This window comes from Temnothorax americanus, unplaced genomic scaffold, assembly GCF_048541705.1.
Source record: "Temnothorax americanus isolate GAGA-0224 unplaced genomic scaffold, ASM4854170v1 Scaffold138, whole genome shotgun sequence".
In the NCBI taxonomy this organism is placed as follows: Eukaryota; Metazoa; Arthropoda; class Insecta; order Hymenoptera; family Formicidae; genus Temnothorax; species Temnothorax americanus.
In genome coordinates, this window is record NW_027509273.1 from 201322 (window position 1) to 219869 (window position 18548).

Sequence of the window (18548 nt, forward strand, 5' to 3'; positions counted from 1 at the left end):
CTGATATCTGGTCAGCCACTGAAATATTTATTAAAATATTAATTTTCAACCCAAAACTAAATATTTCTTAATCGCATATACAGTGTATACAATATAACACACAGTTGAATTAACTAATAATAAACTTACAATTACTAATAGGAGCACTAATACGTGTGGACGTCTCTGCGGATGTTGCAATAACATTTACGGGGCTCAATTCACAGACTTCATAAAGCATTTGCTGGATGTCTAAAAAATAATTGTAATAATAAGAAAATAATAACATAATAATAGAAAAAAAGTAAAGAGAAATTATTAAATATTAAATATTAATTGGAAAATTTTACTCCTAATAGAAGCTAAACAGAGAAAGACTTTTGCAGAGATAATGTTTATTATTTAGAATTCCCATATAAACGTGAAAAAAGATGTTCGCTTATATAATTTATTTATGAAAATTATTGAGTCCAAATCTAAATTTAATAACGAATATGAATATCTTAAATAAAATACATATTACCATCATTCCCTGGAAATGCAAAGGGTACAGCATCTGGGTTGAGGGGCCTAGAATTCCTTGGTGTTCCTGCTAACTCGTCTACGAAGGACACCTTCTTGTAGCATGACTCATTAAAATGAGCTGAGCACACGAGCTGCATCAATAAATTCCGTAATTAATTAATTATTAATTATTAATCAAAACGTGCATTAAAAACATGACATTATCGACAATTCTGAGGAGCTGTTAAACGCCAAAGTGATCAACTATATACAAATCATAAAAAAGTGTCTCAATATTATTGTTATTAAATTAATGTTTCAGTAGTTAAAATTTTTGTAATTTTGCTGATAGTAATTTTACTTATGTTTGAGATGTATTTCAAGTAAATTTATGTCGAAAAATATAAAAATATAAACACATGAATTTCCGGCCCTACACGGAAGAGCCACCTTAAGAACAATAAAATGATCTTGTAAGTAAATTGTATTAACATGTACATACCATTTTTCTCCTTAATTTCCCCTATTCTCTTTCCACACGCCATTATCCACTTTTCACGGAGCTTCCTTTTTTTTGGAAAAGAAAAAAATCGGTAGTTCCCTTTTCCAGAACGGTTTGTGCACCCTTTCATGGCACACAGCGGCATTGTCACTAAATTTGTTTAAAATTTCACTTATAAACACTGAATCGCAAACTGAGAAACTAATGTAAACACCCGGGAATAATTAATTTTTCTTGCTACTAAAGTAAAAAAATCAAAAAATCAAAATCAAAATTTAAAAATAATTGTTGCTGTGGGGTAAAGTAGTCGTGCTCTATCGACATCTCATATCTTATACCGAGTAGAGTGGTGACTCGGTAATTCTACCAGGAGCGCTACCGCCGCTATCGATAGTCTATGCGTCATCGATGAACGATCAGTATCGTTCTCAGTCTGTCGTCGGTCACAGTCGCCTCTCGCACATAAGTCAGTTGTAATTTCTTTTGTATTAAATATAAGTTGTCTGATTAGCAAATTGTGTTTGCTCATTACCTGCGCCAACAATTGCATTAAACATTCTACGTAATTTGAAAAAAACAAGATATAAAAATTACCTTTGTTTGCTTAGCCCGTTCAGATCCGGCGAGATCGATCATAAATAATCTCCCTTGCTTTATTTTGTTACGCACACGTTGTTCGTCATCTTGAACTCGATGAGACAATTGTTTAACTATAACGCTGAGAAGCGCATGACTTCGTGACGAAGTCTTATTCGCAGCAGTCGGCTCTATTGTCCTCGCTTTGTTACCTCTGTGTAACAGCTGCATTACCTGTAAATGTTAAATAAACCACTCAACGTTGTTCACTCTGAAGGAACGCAGAAAAATTATAAGGTAGAAATCATAAGGCATTACGTTTCTTTTTCTCATCACTGTGTGTGATTAAAAGTTAATATATTTAAATTATTTTTTTTCTTATTCTTTTTCTTATATAATTGGCTACGTTTTGATTGAGGTTTCTTTATAAATAACCTTTTATAAATAAGGTTTATATTTTGGTTGGTATTTAATAGTTTTAAAAAATTAGTTTTTTTATAACTTTGCACGTGCAAATAATAAAATTATAATTTTTTAACACTAAACAATCAACAGTCCATTTATTTCTAAAAAGATTAAGAAAATTTAAAAAAATTTTTAATATTTTTCGAGGAATACGGATACATAAACGTCAAAAAACATTATTTTTTACAAGAATGCACTTCAAAAATTTAATGTCGTTTGGCGTCACACAGTCTTACATTTATTATTGCAACAATTTATTATTTTTTTTATTTCAAATTTCCAGGATACAAGTAAAGGATGCTAACTAGTGACAAATTAAATAAGAATTTAAAATAAATTTTTCTAATTATTTCGTGATTATTCGCTTCTAATCTAGACCGAAAAGAACTATATATTTAACTGTGACTATTTTATATGAAAATTGTAGGAGTTAATCATCTACTTGTTTTAAATTGTTTAAATTAATATTTTAATTATTTTTTTAATGCTTCTTAAACTTGCATTATATTACATAAATAAATACCTCTTCTGTCGAATTAGTAGAGACTTCCGTCAATCCTGAGACTTGAACGTTGCGACCACGAGTATCGTCGCGTAATTCCAAATATCCCGAATTAGGATTAAGAAGATCGCGAATGTTTTCATTGTAAATCTCCATGTACGACATCGTGACCTATGAAAAAAAATAAAAATGTTTAATAAAAAAAATCGGACTTGGTTAGATGGCACGTGTGTGAATGGTAGCGGTGAAAGTGCGTTGTGCGATTTTAGCTTTGTTTCTGGGTTTAAAGTTTAGTATGTAGCAATTAGGGATAATGGAAAGATAGGGTGTAAATAGGGGATGCGATGAGAATGAAGGGAGATAGTAGAATGCAAGTAGAGAAAAGTAGTAGAGAAGTGTTTAGAGAACGTGGTAGGATGAGGTTTTGGTGACGAGTCAGTTAGGCGGTAAAGGCGGTAAAGGTAATGTAGGTCAAGTAGGGAAGGTTTCGATCGATGATTGTAAAGAAGATTGTATGATAAGTGATTAGCTAAGGAGCCTTTGGTCGTAAATTAAGCATAGGTTAAGAAGATAGTTAAAGGGATGACAGGTTGAACTCAGAACACAGGTAAATTTTAGATTGGGAAATATATAGGAAAAAGAATAAGAAGAGGGGAAGAAGAGGAAAAGGGAAGAAAACAGGAGAGGACAAGAGGAAGGTGAAAGAAGCGCTGTTATAGAAGAGGTTATACGAAATAAGGGAGGATTAAATGTGAAGAAGAAAGAAGAAAAAAGTAGTTGTAGAAACTCTCGAGCTCCGGGTTAATGAAAATGAAAAGAAGAAAACTAAAATAAAGCTAGGACACAAGGATTGGCGGGTTCAGAGGTGTTTTAGGAAAAGGAAGTAAAAGAAGATAAGTAACTGAGGAAGAGTTAAGCCAATGATAAAGAAAAGAGAAAATGAACAAAAGAAAGGTAAAAAAAAGCGATTGGCGTAATCCTGGAACAAGGATTGGCAAAACTTATCTGCATTGAAGAAAAGGAAAGGTAAAAGAAGATGGAAATAGGAAAAGGAGTAAACGAGGACACAAGGCTTGGTGAGAAGAGGAGAGGAAGGAAATGTAGAAGGAGGAAAAATAAGAGGTATGAACGTTACAGTTTAAGAAAAAATGCAGAATTTTTCTGGAAATATTAGAATATATCTTTGGACGGCACGGATGCGAATACAGGTATATTAGTTATGCAACGGCAGATAGGAGGTACGGGAAGATAACCAGAGAACGCGCGCGGAGGAAATAAATGTTGCTTTGGAGGGAACGAGAGAAGAAGAGCTGGGAAACAATTCAGTAGGAAAGGAATAAAGGAGCAGTGCTTTGGCGAAATAAGGAAGAGGAATGGAGCGATTCGAGGGCACATAAGTTTTTTAAGTTAAATTAGGAATGAACTCAAAAGATCAGGAAGATTAAGATTAGAAAGATAATATATTGGAAGAGAAAAGAAAAGAAAAGGAGGGAGGGGCATACAGGGAGGTGTGATGAGTTTGGTAGGGGGACATAGGAAAGTATTAGTTAGGAAGCAGGAGATTTGTTATTAGTCGAGTTTATTATATGTAAGTGTATGTAAATATCTGAGTGTGTAAGGGTTACAGTTAAATTGAGTATTGTAAGATGAGAGAGTTGCGTTAATATTTTAAGGTAAAGGTAAAGAATTATGTCAATATGTGGTTGAAAAATAGGACAATGGTTGTAATATTAAGGTAGAAATAAAAATAAAGAAAAAGAGAGAAAATTATGTTTTGTAGTTTTAAGATTAGGCTTTGAGTTTCGCATGCAGAAGTTATGGAAGATATGAGTTTAAGATATATGAAATATGATAGAGGTTCTGGAGTTAAGGTTTAGAGAGAATGCATTAGAATTCAAGTTTTATAAGTTTTAGGATGCAAGAAATTATTTTAAAGATAAAGCGAGATAATATTGGTTCTTCCTGGATTAAAGGAGATTTGAGAAGAATTTAGAAATATATGGAATATTAATATTAGTTGTTGAACGTTGTTGTATGAAGGTATGTGTGTGTGTGTATAAGTGAATAATGTCCATTTTTTGGCCTACTGCTGAAGCGGACTAGGTTTAAATATTTTTGAGTTTAGGTTGTGAGTTTAACGTGCAAATAATGGATTCAGTCGTTTAGTGCTTAAGGGATGGTTTTTCTAAAAAAAAATTTAAGAAAATACGGAATAATGAATTAATAGTTGCACGCGTTAAGTTAAAAAAATTTGGTATGAGTGTGTATAAGATATATTGTAAACCAAGTCCATTTCTTGGCTTTTTGTATCTGAAATTAAATAAATTTATTTAATAAAAGAAATCCGTGAGGTTTCAGAAAAAGAGAGAGAAGAAAAAATAATCCAAAAATAACATTTACGAATATATGCGAAAGGATTTTTAGGGCAAATAAAATTTTGTTTTTTATCAAGATAATGTCGAAATAATAGATAGACGTTCAAATTATAAAATATTAATTGATTAATACACTTAACAATATCTCACATAACTCAACAGACAAATTTTTTTTTACTTATTATATCTTGTAAATATCGTCTAAACTAAACATTGTTTGCAAAGCGCGAATTTCGGACAATTTGATTAATAAACTCTCAAAACTTTAGGACTCTATTAACTAAACTTAGGACTGCTATTGTTATCACGCGAAGTTTGAGAGACCTTACTGTTACAGATGACCGGAAATAAGTTAGCGCTGCAAGTTCATATTTTTTAATAAATTATAGCTCAAACGATTGCTCCCTAATTGCTCCCTCAGAATCAACAATTGCTCCCCTTTTAAAAGTATTATTTTATAAGATATTTAAAAAAAACGTAAAATTTTTAATTTTTACTCAAAAACATATTTTTAATAACTCTATGCAATTAAATCCGGCATAGAACGATTGCTCCTTAATTGCTCCTTATTGCTCCATCATAATTTTTATGATTTATTGCATTTTTATTGAAAAATTAACAAATTAATAATTTCACAAGTGACGCCGCCGCCACTTATCGGCCGCCATTGTAACTATGGCTCGGCAGCCATTGGTGGAAATATTCAAACGTAATATAATAGTTCCATTGTTCATAACTATATCTCAAAGAGTTTAGTCAACATTTCCTATTGATTTTTGGTAGAATAACTATTTCTTGCTTCGCTCTATTGGGATTTTCAATCGCTCTATTCGTATAATTAATTTTGTATGATATTTTAGCAAAGAACTGTTTATTTTCATGGAAAAATACATTTCTCACAGTCTTCTGCAAGTATATCCAACATAAAACGATTGCTCCTTAATTGCTACGCGTTGCTCCATCATTACTTTAATGATTTATTGCATCTTTATTAAAAAATTAACAAATTGATTATTTCACAAGTGACGACACCGCTACCTGTCAGCATTGTGCATGAGCCCTTATTGACGTTAGGCTGAGTTTCCACTGTGCGCGTCACGCGTCGCGTCATCTGTCGTTAAAGCCCCTTACACAATGCCAGGCAACAGACAATAGGAACAGGGAATAGAAGTCCGAAATCATGTATAAATGCAGAATAAACAGTGACACAGGCAATAAACACGGAGTTTCATTTTTTTTTATTTTCTGTTCCTGTTGCTTGGCATTGTGCAAGAGACTTTAACGACAGATGACGCGACGCGTGACGCGCACATTGGGAACTCAGCCTAAAGCCCGTATCAGACTACGGATTGGGATTGAGATTGGATTGAAATTTAACCAATCAGAACAGAGAAAACTGATCTCAAGTTTAGTAAACTTTGCTCTGATTGGTCAAAATTCAATCCAATCTCAATCCCAATCCGTAGTCTGATACACCGGAAATAAGTTGGCGCTGCAAGTTCATATTTTTTAATTTACTACAGCTCAAACGATTGCTCCCTAATTGCTCCCTCAGAATCGACAATTGCTCCCCTATTAAAATTATTATTTTTTGAGATATTTAATAAAAACGAAAAATTTCTAATTTTTATTGAAAAACATATTTATAATAACTCTATGCAACTTTATAGGGCATAGAACGCTCCTTTATTGCTCCTTATTGCTCCATCATAATTTTAATGATTTATTGCATTTTTATTGAAAAAATAACAAATTAAACATTTCAGTATCGGCCGCCTATTGTAACTATGGCTCAGCAGCGCATGCGCATGCTACCATAACTATGCGCATGCGCAATGGTATCTGTTAGAGCTTTTACGGATACCATAGCGCATGCGCCTATGGCTTCTACTTTCTGCTCATGGCTCCTGCAATTTTATGTGCTTCCATCTTAACTATTTCTCGCTTCGCTCTATTGGGATTTTTAATTGCTCTATTCGTATAATTAATTTTGTATGATATTTTAGCAGAGAACTGTTTATTTTCTTGGAAAAATACATTTCTCACAGTCTTCTGCAAGAATATCCAACATAAAACGATTGCTTCTTAATTGCCCACCTGTCAGCATTGTGCATGAGCCCTTATTGACGTTAGGCTTAGTTTCCACGCGTCGCGTCATCTGTCGTTAAAGCCTCTTGCACAATGCCAGGCAACAGGCAATAGGAACAGGGAATAAAAATCAGAAATCATGTCTAAATGCAAAATAAACAGTGACACAATCAATAGAGTTTCAGTCACGTTGGAAATTCTGTGCCTATTGCCTGTTGCCAACCAATCATAGCATTCAAACTTTTTAGGTTGTAATTAACGATTGCTGTTAGCCTCATGGGACTAACCAATCAGAATGATTCCGAGATTCCGTTTTCCGCGATTCCGTCTTGCATGGGGAGGCACCCTTAGGGCTTAAAACACCTATTGTAGTCATTGTAGATGGGCACTGGCCGAGTTTTCGCTGAGCGCGTCACGCGTTGCGTCATCACAAGTTATAACCAATCAACACATCCCATTTTATTACATTACTTGTGACAGGATCAAAATGGGATGTTTTGATTGGTCGCGACAGATAAGGCCCGGTCTACAATGGATGTCGGAAGTCGGAGTCGTAAGAAATTGACCAATCAATTGACCATTCATTATTTTTCGACCGCAAGGAGAATAATAGGTTGTGATTGGTCAATTTCTTACGACTCCGACTTCCGACATCCATTGTAGACCGGGCCTAACGCGACCAATCAAAACATCTTATTTTATTACATTATTTGTAATGGGATATTTAGATTGGTTAAGCCCTTTGCACAATGCCAGACAACAGGCAATAGGCACAGAATTTCCAACGTGACTGAAACTCTGTGTCTATTGATTGTGTCACTGTTTATTCTGCATTTATACATGATTTCTGATTTCTATTCCCTGTTCCTATTGCCTGTTGCCTGGCATTGTGCAAGAGGCTTTAACGACAGATGACGCGACGCGTGGAAACTAAGCCTAACGTCAATAAGGGCTCATGCACAATGCTGACAGGTGGGCATTTTAGAAGCAATCGTTTTATGTTGGATATACTTGCAAAAGACTGTGAGAAATGTATTTTTCCAAGAAAATAAACAGTTCTCTGCTAAAATATCATACAAAATTAATTATACGAATGGAGCAATTAAAAATCCCAATAGAGCGAAGCGAGAAATAGTTAAGATGGAAGCACATAAAATTGGAGGAGCCATGAGCAGAAAGCAGAAGCCATACGCGCATGCGCTATGGTATCCGTAAGAGCTCTAACAGATACCATCGCGCATGCGAATAGTTATGGTAGCATGCGCATGCGCTGCCGAGCCATAGTTACAATAGGCGGCCGATACTGAAATGTTTAATTTGTTATTTTTTCAATAAAAATGCAATAAATCATTAAAATTATGATGGAGCAATAAAGAGCAATGAAGGAGCAATCGTTCTATGCCCTATAAAGTTGCATAGAGTTATTATAAATATGTTTTTCAATAAAAATTAGAAATTTTTCGTTTTTATTAAATATCTCAAAAGATATAATTTTAAAAGGGGAGCAATCGTCGATTTTGAGGGAGCAATTAGGGAGCAATCGTTTGAGCTATAGTAAATTAAAAAATATGAACTTGCAGCGCCAACTTATTTCCGGTGTCTGGGCGGCCGATAAGTGGCAGCGGCGTCACTTGTGAAATGATTAATTTGTTAATTTTTCAATAAAAATGCAATAAATCATATAATTATGATAGAGCAATAAGGAGCAATTAAGGAGCAATCGTTCTATGCCGGATTTAATTGCATAGAGTTATTAAAAATATGTTTTTGAGTGAAAATTTTAAATTTTAGGTTTTTTTTAAATATCTTAAAAAATAATACTTTTAAAAGGGGAGCAATTGTCGATTCTGAGGGAGCAATTAGGGAGCAATCGTTTAAGCTATAGTTTATTAAAAAATATGAACTTGCAGCGCCAACTTATTTTCGGTCGTACACCGGTTTACGGATGTTCTAGATAAACGCGTCAGGTTAACTAACTATCGAGTCACGTTTAGGTGCGAAATCAAACAGAGTGCTATCTGCTTTATATTGACCAGATAGAACAGCCATTTTATTTATAAAGTTTACAATCTTCTTGTATAAAAGAGAAAAGGTGAAACGAATTTTGTATGTAGTCTTTAATTGAATCTCTCTCTGTCTCTGACTCGACTGTACTCAGCACCCTCTCTTGGTAGACAGGCCAACTTTATATTAATACATTTTATCTCTACTTTAACACTTTCCCTTATTAATTTAAAGTTAATATCTTTGGAACATTAATCAAACAAAAGTTACAAAAATAATAATAATAATAAAAACTTCTTTTTTTTTTTATGAAAGTCCCATTCGATTGCACAAAATCTTCAGACGTATTCTGGGTAGAGGCTTCGTCATGATGTCTGCAACTTGTTCCTCAGTTGAAGTTTGTTGAATGCCTAGCCTTCCTTCAGTTATCTTCTCTCGAATGAAAAAATGCTTGATCGCAATATGTTTCGTTCTACGGTGGAATTCCGGATTTTGAGCCAATCTTACTACCGCTGAATTATCCACTTGAAGAACCGGAACTTGCTTTAATTTCACGATGCCTTCAAATAATTTGCTCAGCCAAATGACTTCCTTAACCGCTTTATTTGCAGCTACAATCTCCGCTTCTGTTGTCGAAGTAGCTATCGAAACAGCTCCGCCTGCATATGTGACAACTACTCCCAAAGTCGATCGACCAGTTTTTGTACATCCTCCGAAATCTGCATCACTGAAACATTCTAGAATACCTTTATTTGTGTTGTGACAATAAACTATCCCCAAATCGATAGTCCCTGCAATGTATCAAAATATTCTCCTTACTCGAACAATATTATCTTCTTCAGATGGGTTCTCGAGTGATCTTGACAAGAATCCCACACTGTAAGCCAGATCTGGTCTTGTGCCGAGCATCAGGTACATCAGTGTACCGACTGCTTGTCTATATGGAAACTTGTGCTCCTTATCATCTTTCCCTGTTCTTGAAGTTTCAGGACTCTTCAGCATCGGCGTTGAGATTGGCTTGCAATTTAAGAAATTAAAGCGCTCAAGAATTCTTCTTGCATAAGCTTTCTGGCTTATTTTAATGTTATTTTTCTCTTGTTTAATCTTAAGTCCTAAAAAGTACTCTACTTCTTTTGAGATTATTTTGAATTCCGATTTCAGATCTCTAAGAAAAACTTCTAAATCTTGTGGATCAGTTGCTCCAACCAACAAATTATCCACGTATACAACTAGTATAAGTTTCTTGCCGTCTCTCTCTCGAATGTACAGGCATAGATCAGCTTCATTGACTTTGAATCCCAATTTTGTAAGAAAACTTCCAAAACGTTTGTTCCAACATCTTGGCGCTTGTTTTAGTCCGTACAAACTTTTCTTGAGTTCGCAGACCCAGCCCGAATCGTCGTCATATCCTTCTGGCTGTTTCATAATATTCATTCTTCGAGTTCTCCATACAAAAACGCTGTTGACACATCAAATTGTGCAAGATGCATCTTTTCGTTTGCAGCAATACTTAAAACTGAATGTACCGTTCCCAACTTTGCCACCGGACTGAATGTTTGATTATAGTCAATACCTTGACGTTGGTTAAATCCCTTGACAACTAATCTTGCCTTATAGACCCACTTACATAGTATTGCTTTGGCGCCTCTTGGTAAATGTACTAGTTTCCAAGTCTGATTTTCTTTCAGTGAGGCCATTTCTCTGTCCATAGCCTTTCTCCACTTAGCACTTTGGTTACTATTCAAAGCTTCTTTGAAAGTTTCAGGATTTTTTGTTTCGTTAACGAACTCTTCCGCCATCATAATAAAATTGTCAAGTTTTTTCGGTCTTCTGAGTGTCGAGCGATCTCTGAGACATCGTCTTAATAACAGCTGAGAGTCTTCTTTATCTTTTATCTTCTTCATCACTGCTTTCTTCTGTTTCATGTAATCTTTCTCGTCGTTCTTTTCATGTTCTTCTTCTCGACATTCTTCTTCAGACTCGATATCTCGAAATAACAACTCGACTCCTTCTTCACATTCCCTAGGTTTTTCCTGGAATTGTACATCTCTGGATAAAACGACTTTATGTTCTTCTTTTACATAGACTCGATATCTTTCGTCGCCATCATATCCTACAAGATATCTTTTTACAGCTTTCTCATCCATCTTCTTTTGTTTCTGAGTTGGGATGTGAACGTAGCAAACAGATTCGATTATACGTAAATGTTTTATCCTCGGTTTCTTATTCATCCAGAGCTCATATGGACTGACGCTTTCTTCTGATAATTTTCCAGTTCTGTTTAGAATATACACTGCGGAAATTACTAACTTAGCTCAAATTGCCTCTAGAAATCTGGATTTGAATACTTGAAGGTCCTTGCCATCTCGATTATTGTATGATTTTCACGCTCACTACCGCCATTTTGTTCAGGCGTAAATGGCGCTGTCAGTCTCTGCGTGATTCTGTTTTCATGTAGAATTCTCTTAACTTCTTCATTATCGAATTCTCCACCATTGTCGCTCAATAGTTCCTTGATTGAATGTCCTTATATTTTCGCATGTGTAATCATCTGTCTTAGCACATTCTTGACTTTTGACTTCTCTCTAACAAGAAAGCCATAGCGAAATTTTGTGTAACTGTCTTTAAACACAACTAAATAACGCTTCTTCGGTCGACATCAACTCTCCGGGCTTAGCTGCTTTCTTCCTGATGCCAAATGGTAAACGATGTGCTTTTCCAAAAATGCATGGTTCGCAAAGTTCTTTGTACAATTTAACTTTGATGCCTAACTCTCTCTCAAGCAACGTTTTGACATGTCGAGCTTATCTTGATGTCCCCATCTCTCATGATACATCTGCAAGCGAGGGGGGTATCGGGATTCCCCGGGGGGTGAGGGGGAGGGGGGGTATCGGGTTACACAGGGGTATTAGGTTACATGGTGATAACGCGGGGGGGAGGGGGGGGGGAGGGGCGGGGTATCGGGTTACACAAGGATATTGGATTTCGTGGGGGTGAGGGGGAGGGGGTATCGGGTTACACAAAAATATCGGATTTTTTGCGGGGTGGGGGGAAGGGAGGGTTGACATTGGCATACCACCGGGATGACTTACCGGGATGAGTCACCGGGATGACTCACCCGCGCCATTGGTCCGCGCGGTGGGGAGGAGGTCCGCGTTCGCGTTCGCGGTCGCGCCGCGGGTCCGCGTGGGGGTTCGCGGGGGTCCGCGGGGGCCGCGTAGAGGTCCGCGGTTGCGCCGCGGGGTCCGTCGGGTCGCGGGGGCCTTGTTCGCAACGACGCCGCTAGGCGGCGTACAATGGGTAAGACTAACTCGATATCGCACTGCGTAGGAGCGTGTATTTTTGTCGATGACGCATCGAACCTGTCGAGACACGTTCGTCGTAAACAACATTTTTCTAGGAAAAAAGGGGGTGTTATCTCGTAGACTAAACAATTTCGCGCTATTTTTTACGACGCAGTACGTAAAAAAAACAAAGGAAGAAATGACGTCATCGGGACGATGATGGACCCGATAACGCATCGAACCTGTTGGAACATGTTCGTCGTAAACAACATTTTTCTAGGAAAAAGGGGGTGTTATCTCGTAGACTAAACAATTTATCTACGCAGTACGCGAGACAAAGGAAAAGATCTTTCAAAAAATCAGTTGGAGCGAGAGAGAGGGCTCAAGGGTAAAGGTGGCAGCGAGACGGCTGACGCTATCGCTGAGATAATTCGAGATAGCGAAAGGTGCCCTAGTAATCTACAAACCGATATGGGGAAGGAATTTTACAACACTGACGTGCAACGTCTCGTCAGAAAACACGACATCAATCATTATTCCACGTATTCGGTGTTGAAAGCGTCGGTCGTCGAGCGATTCAATCGTACGTTAAAGAACAACATGTGGAAGATGTTTACGCTCAACGGAAATTACAAGTGGGTCGACGCGTTGCCGCGACTCGTGTCGGATTACAACGCGCGCAAGCATCGAACCATCGGCATGCGACCCGTCGACGTTACCCCCGCGATCGCCGAAAGACTCTTGGCTACGGTGTACAGCGCGATAAAGATCGCGGGCCCGGCAAAATTCAAAGTGGGCGACTCGGTACGCGTCAGCAAATACAAGACAATTTTTGAGAAGGGTTACACGCCGAATTGGACCACCGAGGTGTTTAAGATCGTTAAAGTGCAGCGTACTAATCCCGTAACCTATCTACTCGAGGACTATCGTGGATAATCCGTCTCTGGAGGGTTCTACGAGTACGAGTTGCATCGCGCGACTTATCCAGACGTGTATCTCGTGGAGAAAGTACTGCGCAGGAGGGGCGACGAGGTTTACGTTAAATGGCTGGGATTCGATGGATCGCACAACTCTTGGATACACAAGAACAATGTTATTTAATTCGTGCAAACTGTATTTTATTCTTAATATAAAAAATGATACATGTAAAATGTTTGAAATATGTGTGATACATATACAGTATATAATAAAAAGTATTAAATACTAAATACATGTGCGCGACATCCTTATTAATATCCCTTCTGATATATAATACGATATTTACTTGAGGACTATTTCTTACATACATATATGTTATACTACATACATTACATACATACATTATATTACATATATACATTACGTACATACATTTATATGTACATACATACATGCATTATATTACATTTATATGTACATACATATATACATTTTATTACATACATGCATACATACATTATATTACATACATACATACATACATGAATCTTCACTGTTCCTTATTATGATAACTACTATGATAAAGGTATGCGATAATGTCCCCACGGCAACGTATCGGTCGAATCTGATACGATATATCGCTTATCGTCGTACGGACTCAGAGCGATTTTCGTCTCGCTAATAGTGTACACTTCGTGCATTTTTGATCTTATACACGACTGCGGTCGAGTCATTTCGATCTCATCGTTCAAACACCGCGTGTAGTCGTCGAATGTGATGGTGCGCGCGATGACGTTGCTTTTGACACCTTTTGCTTTTTTACAATCTTTTTTGCTATCGACTCGCAAGGCATACATTTTCGCCCTAAGTCCAACGAATTCGGTCATAATGGCCCCGTTATTTTTGTCCTTCATCAGGCCCGGCACTTTTTTTATTGACGACAGGCATATCATAAGCGTTATCTACCGCATAGTCACTTGTGTCGAACCTGACTATATCATGTTTCATGTTCTCGTACGCGTCGTCGCACTTGATATGATAAATCAAACTGTCCGTGTCGGTATACATGATTCTACACGAGTCGCGGTACAAGGGAGACATGTATTCGTGGTGAAATTCGTATAGGCACACCTTCGACAAGTCGAGGATGCACATGCCGACGTAGATCGGTTTGTCGAATTTCACCTCGAGTTTGCGCAGTTCGATGGCTACCAGATTTTCTGAAAACACGCTATTGCTGTGAAAATTCGGTCGTGCGATCATTGCCTCTGCACCGTATCTACCCTTCCACTTCGTCACTAATTTTACATCGACGTGATTTCGTACATTCTCCATTGTTTTCCCAAAAACAGCGTTATTCATTAATTTATATAACGTTTTTTCGAACTCATTTTTGGCTTGTGTTCTGAATTTTGTATTGAGTTCGATGTAAGAGCGGAGCCACTCAGATTGAGCGAATTGTAATACGCGATGTATTTTAGTGATGCGAAGACCGTGGCGCGTGCACTGTTGCAGATTGCGATAATGGATGACATAACGCTTCTTATCGTGCAGCGTGGCGAGAAGTTTGTCCTGCCGTTTGCCGGGCGGTTTATCGCGCATCGGACAGAACGGTAGGTCAGCGTGCGCGTCGTGTTTATCCTGCGGATACTCAAGATCGACCTCGAGAATATAGCCCGTAGGCGAATCCAAAGCGATCGCGTTAACGTCGAAATTTGACGCGTCTTCGACCCATCGAAACTCCGCGTAGGGCAGTGGCTTACACATCGCCCAGCCGTATAAGTTGTTGACATCGAAGTACATTAGGTACGATGACGGTTTCGATGAATCGTATGACTCCATATACTTGTTGTTGGCCTTCGCGTATCTGCCGGAACATTGACTCAGGCCGCCGCGTATACCACGTTCGATAAACATGACCATGTCAACGTCGGTCAGTAGTTCAAAATTGATACATGTATGTTTCAACATCGCGTCCCACGTAAAGCCTGGTAAAGTGTAGTAGTACGCGAGATCAAGCCCGTAACTCGCGACGCAGCTGTTGCGGAAATTTTCAAACACATCGGCCAACAGCAAGACATGGGTTTTCAGGTATAGATCGCTGTATTCGCCCAGAGTTCGAACGGAGAATTGCTGCCATACGTTCGCGGCGTGCGCGTAATCGCTCTCGGATACGGTGTCACCGGTCAAGGAACTGTAAAATAAATCGCGCGGTGGTAAACACGTATCCTCCAACTTTTTGACGCTGTCCACGTATTCGTATGGAAAGACACCTTTTCGCGTCAATAATTCGAATACGTCGTCGGATAACGCGGAAAATTTGGAATGTATAATTTTCAATTTATCCTTATCGAGGAAGGATGCCAATTTTGCGAGACTCGCGCTCAGAAATTTGTATGAGTCGATAAATCTTAATTTTATATCGCTTCGCGAATCAGATCTTTCCGCGGTGTCTTTCACGTGTTTAGTAAATGAGATGTACTTTTCCTTTGTTATAGGCAGTACATCGATTAAGCCTTCGAACGCGGCAGCTATCTCCTTGATAATAAAGTGCGCGTCATAGCCTGACAGATTGTGGAATATTACTGGGATGAAGTGAGAATCCTTATAATTCAGATTGCACGTCGAGTGTGCTGGACCTCTGTAACGCCCGGTCAAGTAGCAATGATCGCGTACACGATTATCATTTGGCGCGAACTGTTGTTCGCATATGTGACATTTCGTCGCGCTGTGAAATGTCTCCCACTCGTCTTGCGTTAGGTCTACCATGCATACAATGTCGGACAAGACGTTCTTTACGCGATGCGAAAATCCTTTGAGTTCCTCGACGAACCACGCGACGCAGTCGTTATCGCGACGAAATCGATACGCTGATAACGTTTCGTCATACGAGCACTGTACGTAGTATGCTATACTACATACTCGATGATGTTGATAGGCGTATGACGCGTGTTCCGTCTCCGGTTGTGTTTTCTGCAGCACACACTCCAAATCGGCGTACACCACGAAGGGAAGTCGCTCTTTCCTGCTATGGTTCTTGAAGCACAGCCACTTGTTGTCTTCACTCGGTAGTTTGATAGCGCAGTCGTTTATCTTTCGGCAGTCCACAGTGTGAGACTGCAATTTGTCGCTCGAACTAAAGTAGTGAAGACATCTGCAAAAAAAAGAATCATAAAATATAAATTTTTTTTATACACAAAATATAAAAATGATATATATATTATTAAAAAATATAAGTACTTACCGATTACAAATGTACTTCTGACCATGATGCATGCTCAATTGTGAGCTCACGAGACGGGATAGATTTTTAATCCATGCGAAATGTCCAACATTGTTGTCTCGCGGATCCTGCATGTACAGCAGATTAACATGTTTTTTAACACTCGTGTGGTCGGTAAGCCGTATTGGAAGAACGTTTGACGTCTTCTGTCCCTCGATGGTATAGACGTTGACGGATATATCGTTGAGTCGTTCGAACTGTTTAATTTGACTCAACGTCATTGGGAACTCAATGTCTCGTAAATCCAGTACCCTTGAATAATGTGGATACGAAGATTCCCGTTCTGAATGTCTTTCGGCTGGATGTAAGGCGGCGACCACTGACCATGCAAAACATGCATTGTCCATAGACAGCACATTGATCACCGCGTTCTTTACTTTAATATCTTTAGGCAATTCCAAGTGACACCCCGCGCGCAAAGGATTGTACTTGTTGACGCTCACCGTCAAATTCGAGTCAACGCCCACCCACTGTCGCGTTCCTGGAACTCCTCGAGTTTCGCTAATGTGGGCTCGATAACGTGCAGCTCGTACCAATCATGCAAGTGCGATGTACCACAGAGTTCTATGTTATTTGTACATATACTCTTATTGGCACGTTTATCACCCGCCACAAACTCCCCGTTGAACACGGTGTTCACTTTGACACAGTTATGTGTTTTTATAATGTCTCGTACTCGCTTGCACACTACGCTGCAGGCGTCTTCCAAAAACTGTCGCGGTTCTACATGTTCTGTATTAATTACCGCACCGGTCATTATTCGCGTTTCAAACCCGGCGTCGATTTCTCGCCATACGAGTTCTGCCGCGCGCGTGTCGCCACTGGTGCCTGCATTCGCATAATTACCACCGCTATGGATAAATTGTCTTTCCAATCGCGACTTCACACCCTCGAGTCGCGCGATTCGGGCAACCAACGATTGCCTCTGCCCGATCGTTGGATTGTCGGAGAGCCGCTGACGTTTGGCACTACAGCGTGTCTCGAGCTGCTCGACGAATTCCGCGCATTGCAGTGTCCATGTGAAATATTCACCCACGGTAGCTACTTGGTCGGATAGCTCCAATAGATCGCGTTCGGTTTGCTCAAATTGATCCATGTTTTATCTATTCAGATTTAGGTTGTTCATCAGATTCAGGTTGTTCATCACTACGAAGTCGACAACTGTAGTCGCCCAATAGCGATACTTTATTAAATATCAATGGTTCATACGGTAATAGCGTTGCAGACACATATTGTTCATCACCATCATGCCAACCATCACTTTTACGTAACTCCCATTGCCACTTCCCAATAGTGACACTCCTTATACTCGGACCTAAAGTTAGGTTTATTGTTAAAGGAAAGGACTTCGTCACAGATAAAGCTGTATGAGCTTTATCCTCGTTCCGCGCCTGTATGTACATTCTCCATTTTGAGCTACCGTACCAGTTATTACTATATTCGAAATCCTTGATAACAACTCCTTGTCTATGAACGATGTGTTTATCGGTTCCTCGTATCCCGTGTTCGCGATCGCGAACAAACTGCGCTAGTGAGTTTCGTTGCACATCCGTCGATTTTCCTCCTCGATCTTTTTCTTCACGCAAAGCACTGGCGATATCATCTAATAAACCTTCATCATAAAATAAATGATCAAAGTATATAAAGTCACTGCTTTCTTCGATTTCATCGATGTCAATTTTATAGTCCGGTGTCCATGAGCGATTATATACCATTTCTTCTTGCTCACTGTTATAAAACATGTTCACATCGCAAAAGCTAATGTTTGATCACTTTCGCACCAGTTCTTTTATTATATCGCTTCACAGCACTTGTACGTGATAACGTGTTTAACCACACAATAAATCTCGATACTCTTTGACCGATGTATTGCTCTCAAATCGTATACTAATGCGGCTCGACGCGCTTCATCCCTCGTTATATACCCTTTGCCCTCTCTCTCGCTCCAACTGATTTTTTGAAAGATCATTTCTTCCTTTGTCTCGCGTACTGTGTAGATGGATTGTTTAATCTACGAGATAACACCCCCTTTTCCTAGAAAAATGTTGTTTACGACGAACGTGTCCCG

General features: G+C 38.6%; 2 protein-coding genes across 7 annotated transcripts in view; both read right to left on the bottom strand.

Annotated features, from left to right (window-relative positions):
* The window catches only part of LOC143894354 (kinesin-like protein KIF19), an 84346-nt gene extending 81411 nt beyond the window's left edge, over nt 1–2935 (bottom strand). For 3 of the 6 annotated variants that reach the window (XR_013256085.1, XR_013256086.1, XR_013256087.1), the window contains exons 1-2: nt 2550–2931; nt 1580–1795 (exon numbers count right to left, since the gene is read on the bottom strand). Coding sequence is in view for 3 of the 6 variants with exons in the window: in XM_077400549.1 (XP_077256675.1) it covers nt 1580–1795; nt 2550–2693 (360 nt within the window). In the remaining 3 variants the exon portion in view is untranslated. Of the gene's footprint in view, nt 1–1579; nt 1796–2549 lie in introns of all 6 variants that reach the window. The other 3 variants (XM_077400550.1, XM_077400551.1, XM_077400549.1) reach the window with 2 other exon arrangements.
* A 10819-nt stretch (nt 2936–13754) lies between these two features.
* Nucleotides 13755–17576, bottom strand: LOC143894373 (uncharacterized). Its single transcript, XM_077400565.1, is given in 4 exon segments — nt 13755–14129; nt 14131–16351; nt 16442–16799; nt 16952–17576. Coding segments are annotated over 4 exon segments (3561 nt in total). The 3' UTR covers nt 13755–13772.
* Nucleotides 17577–18548: the final 972 nt, after the last annotated feature.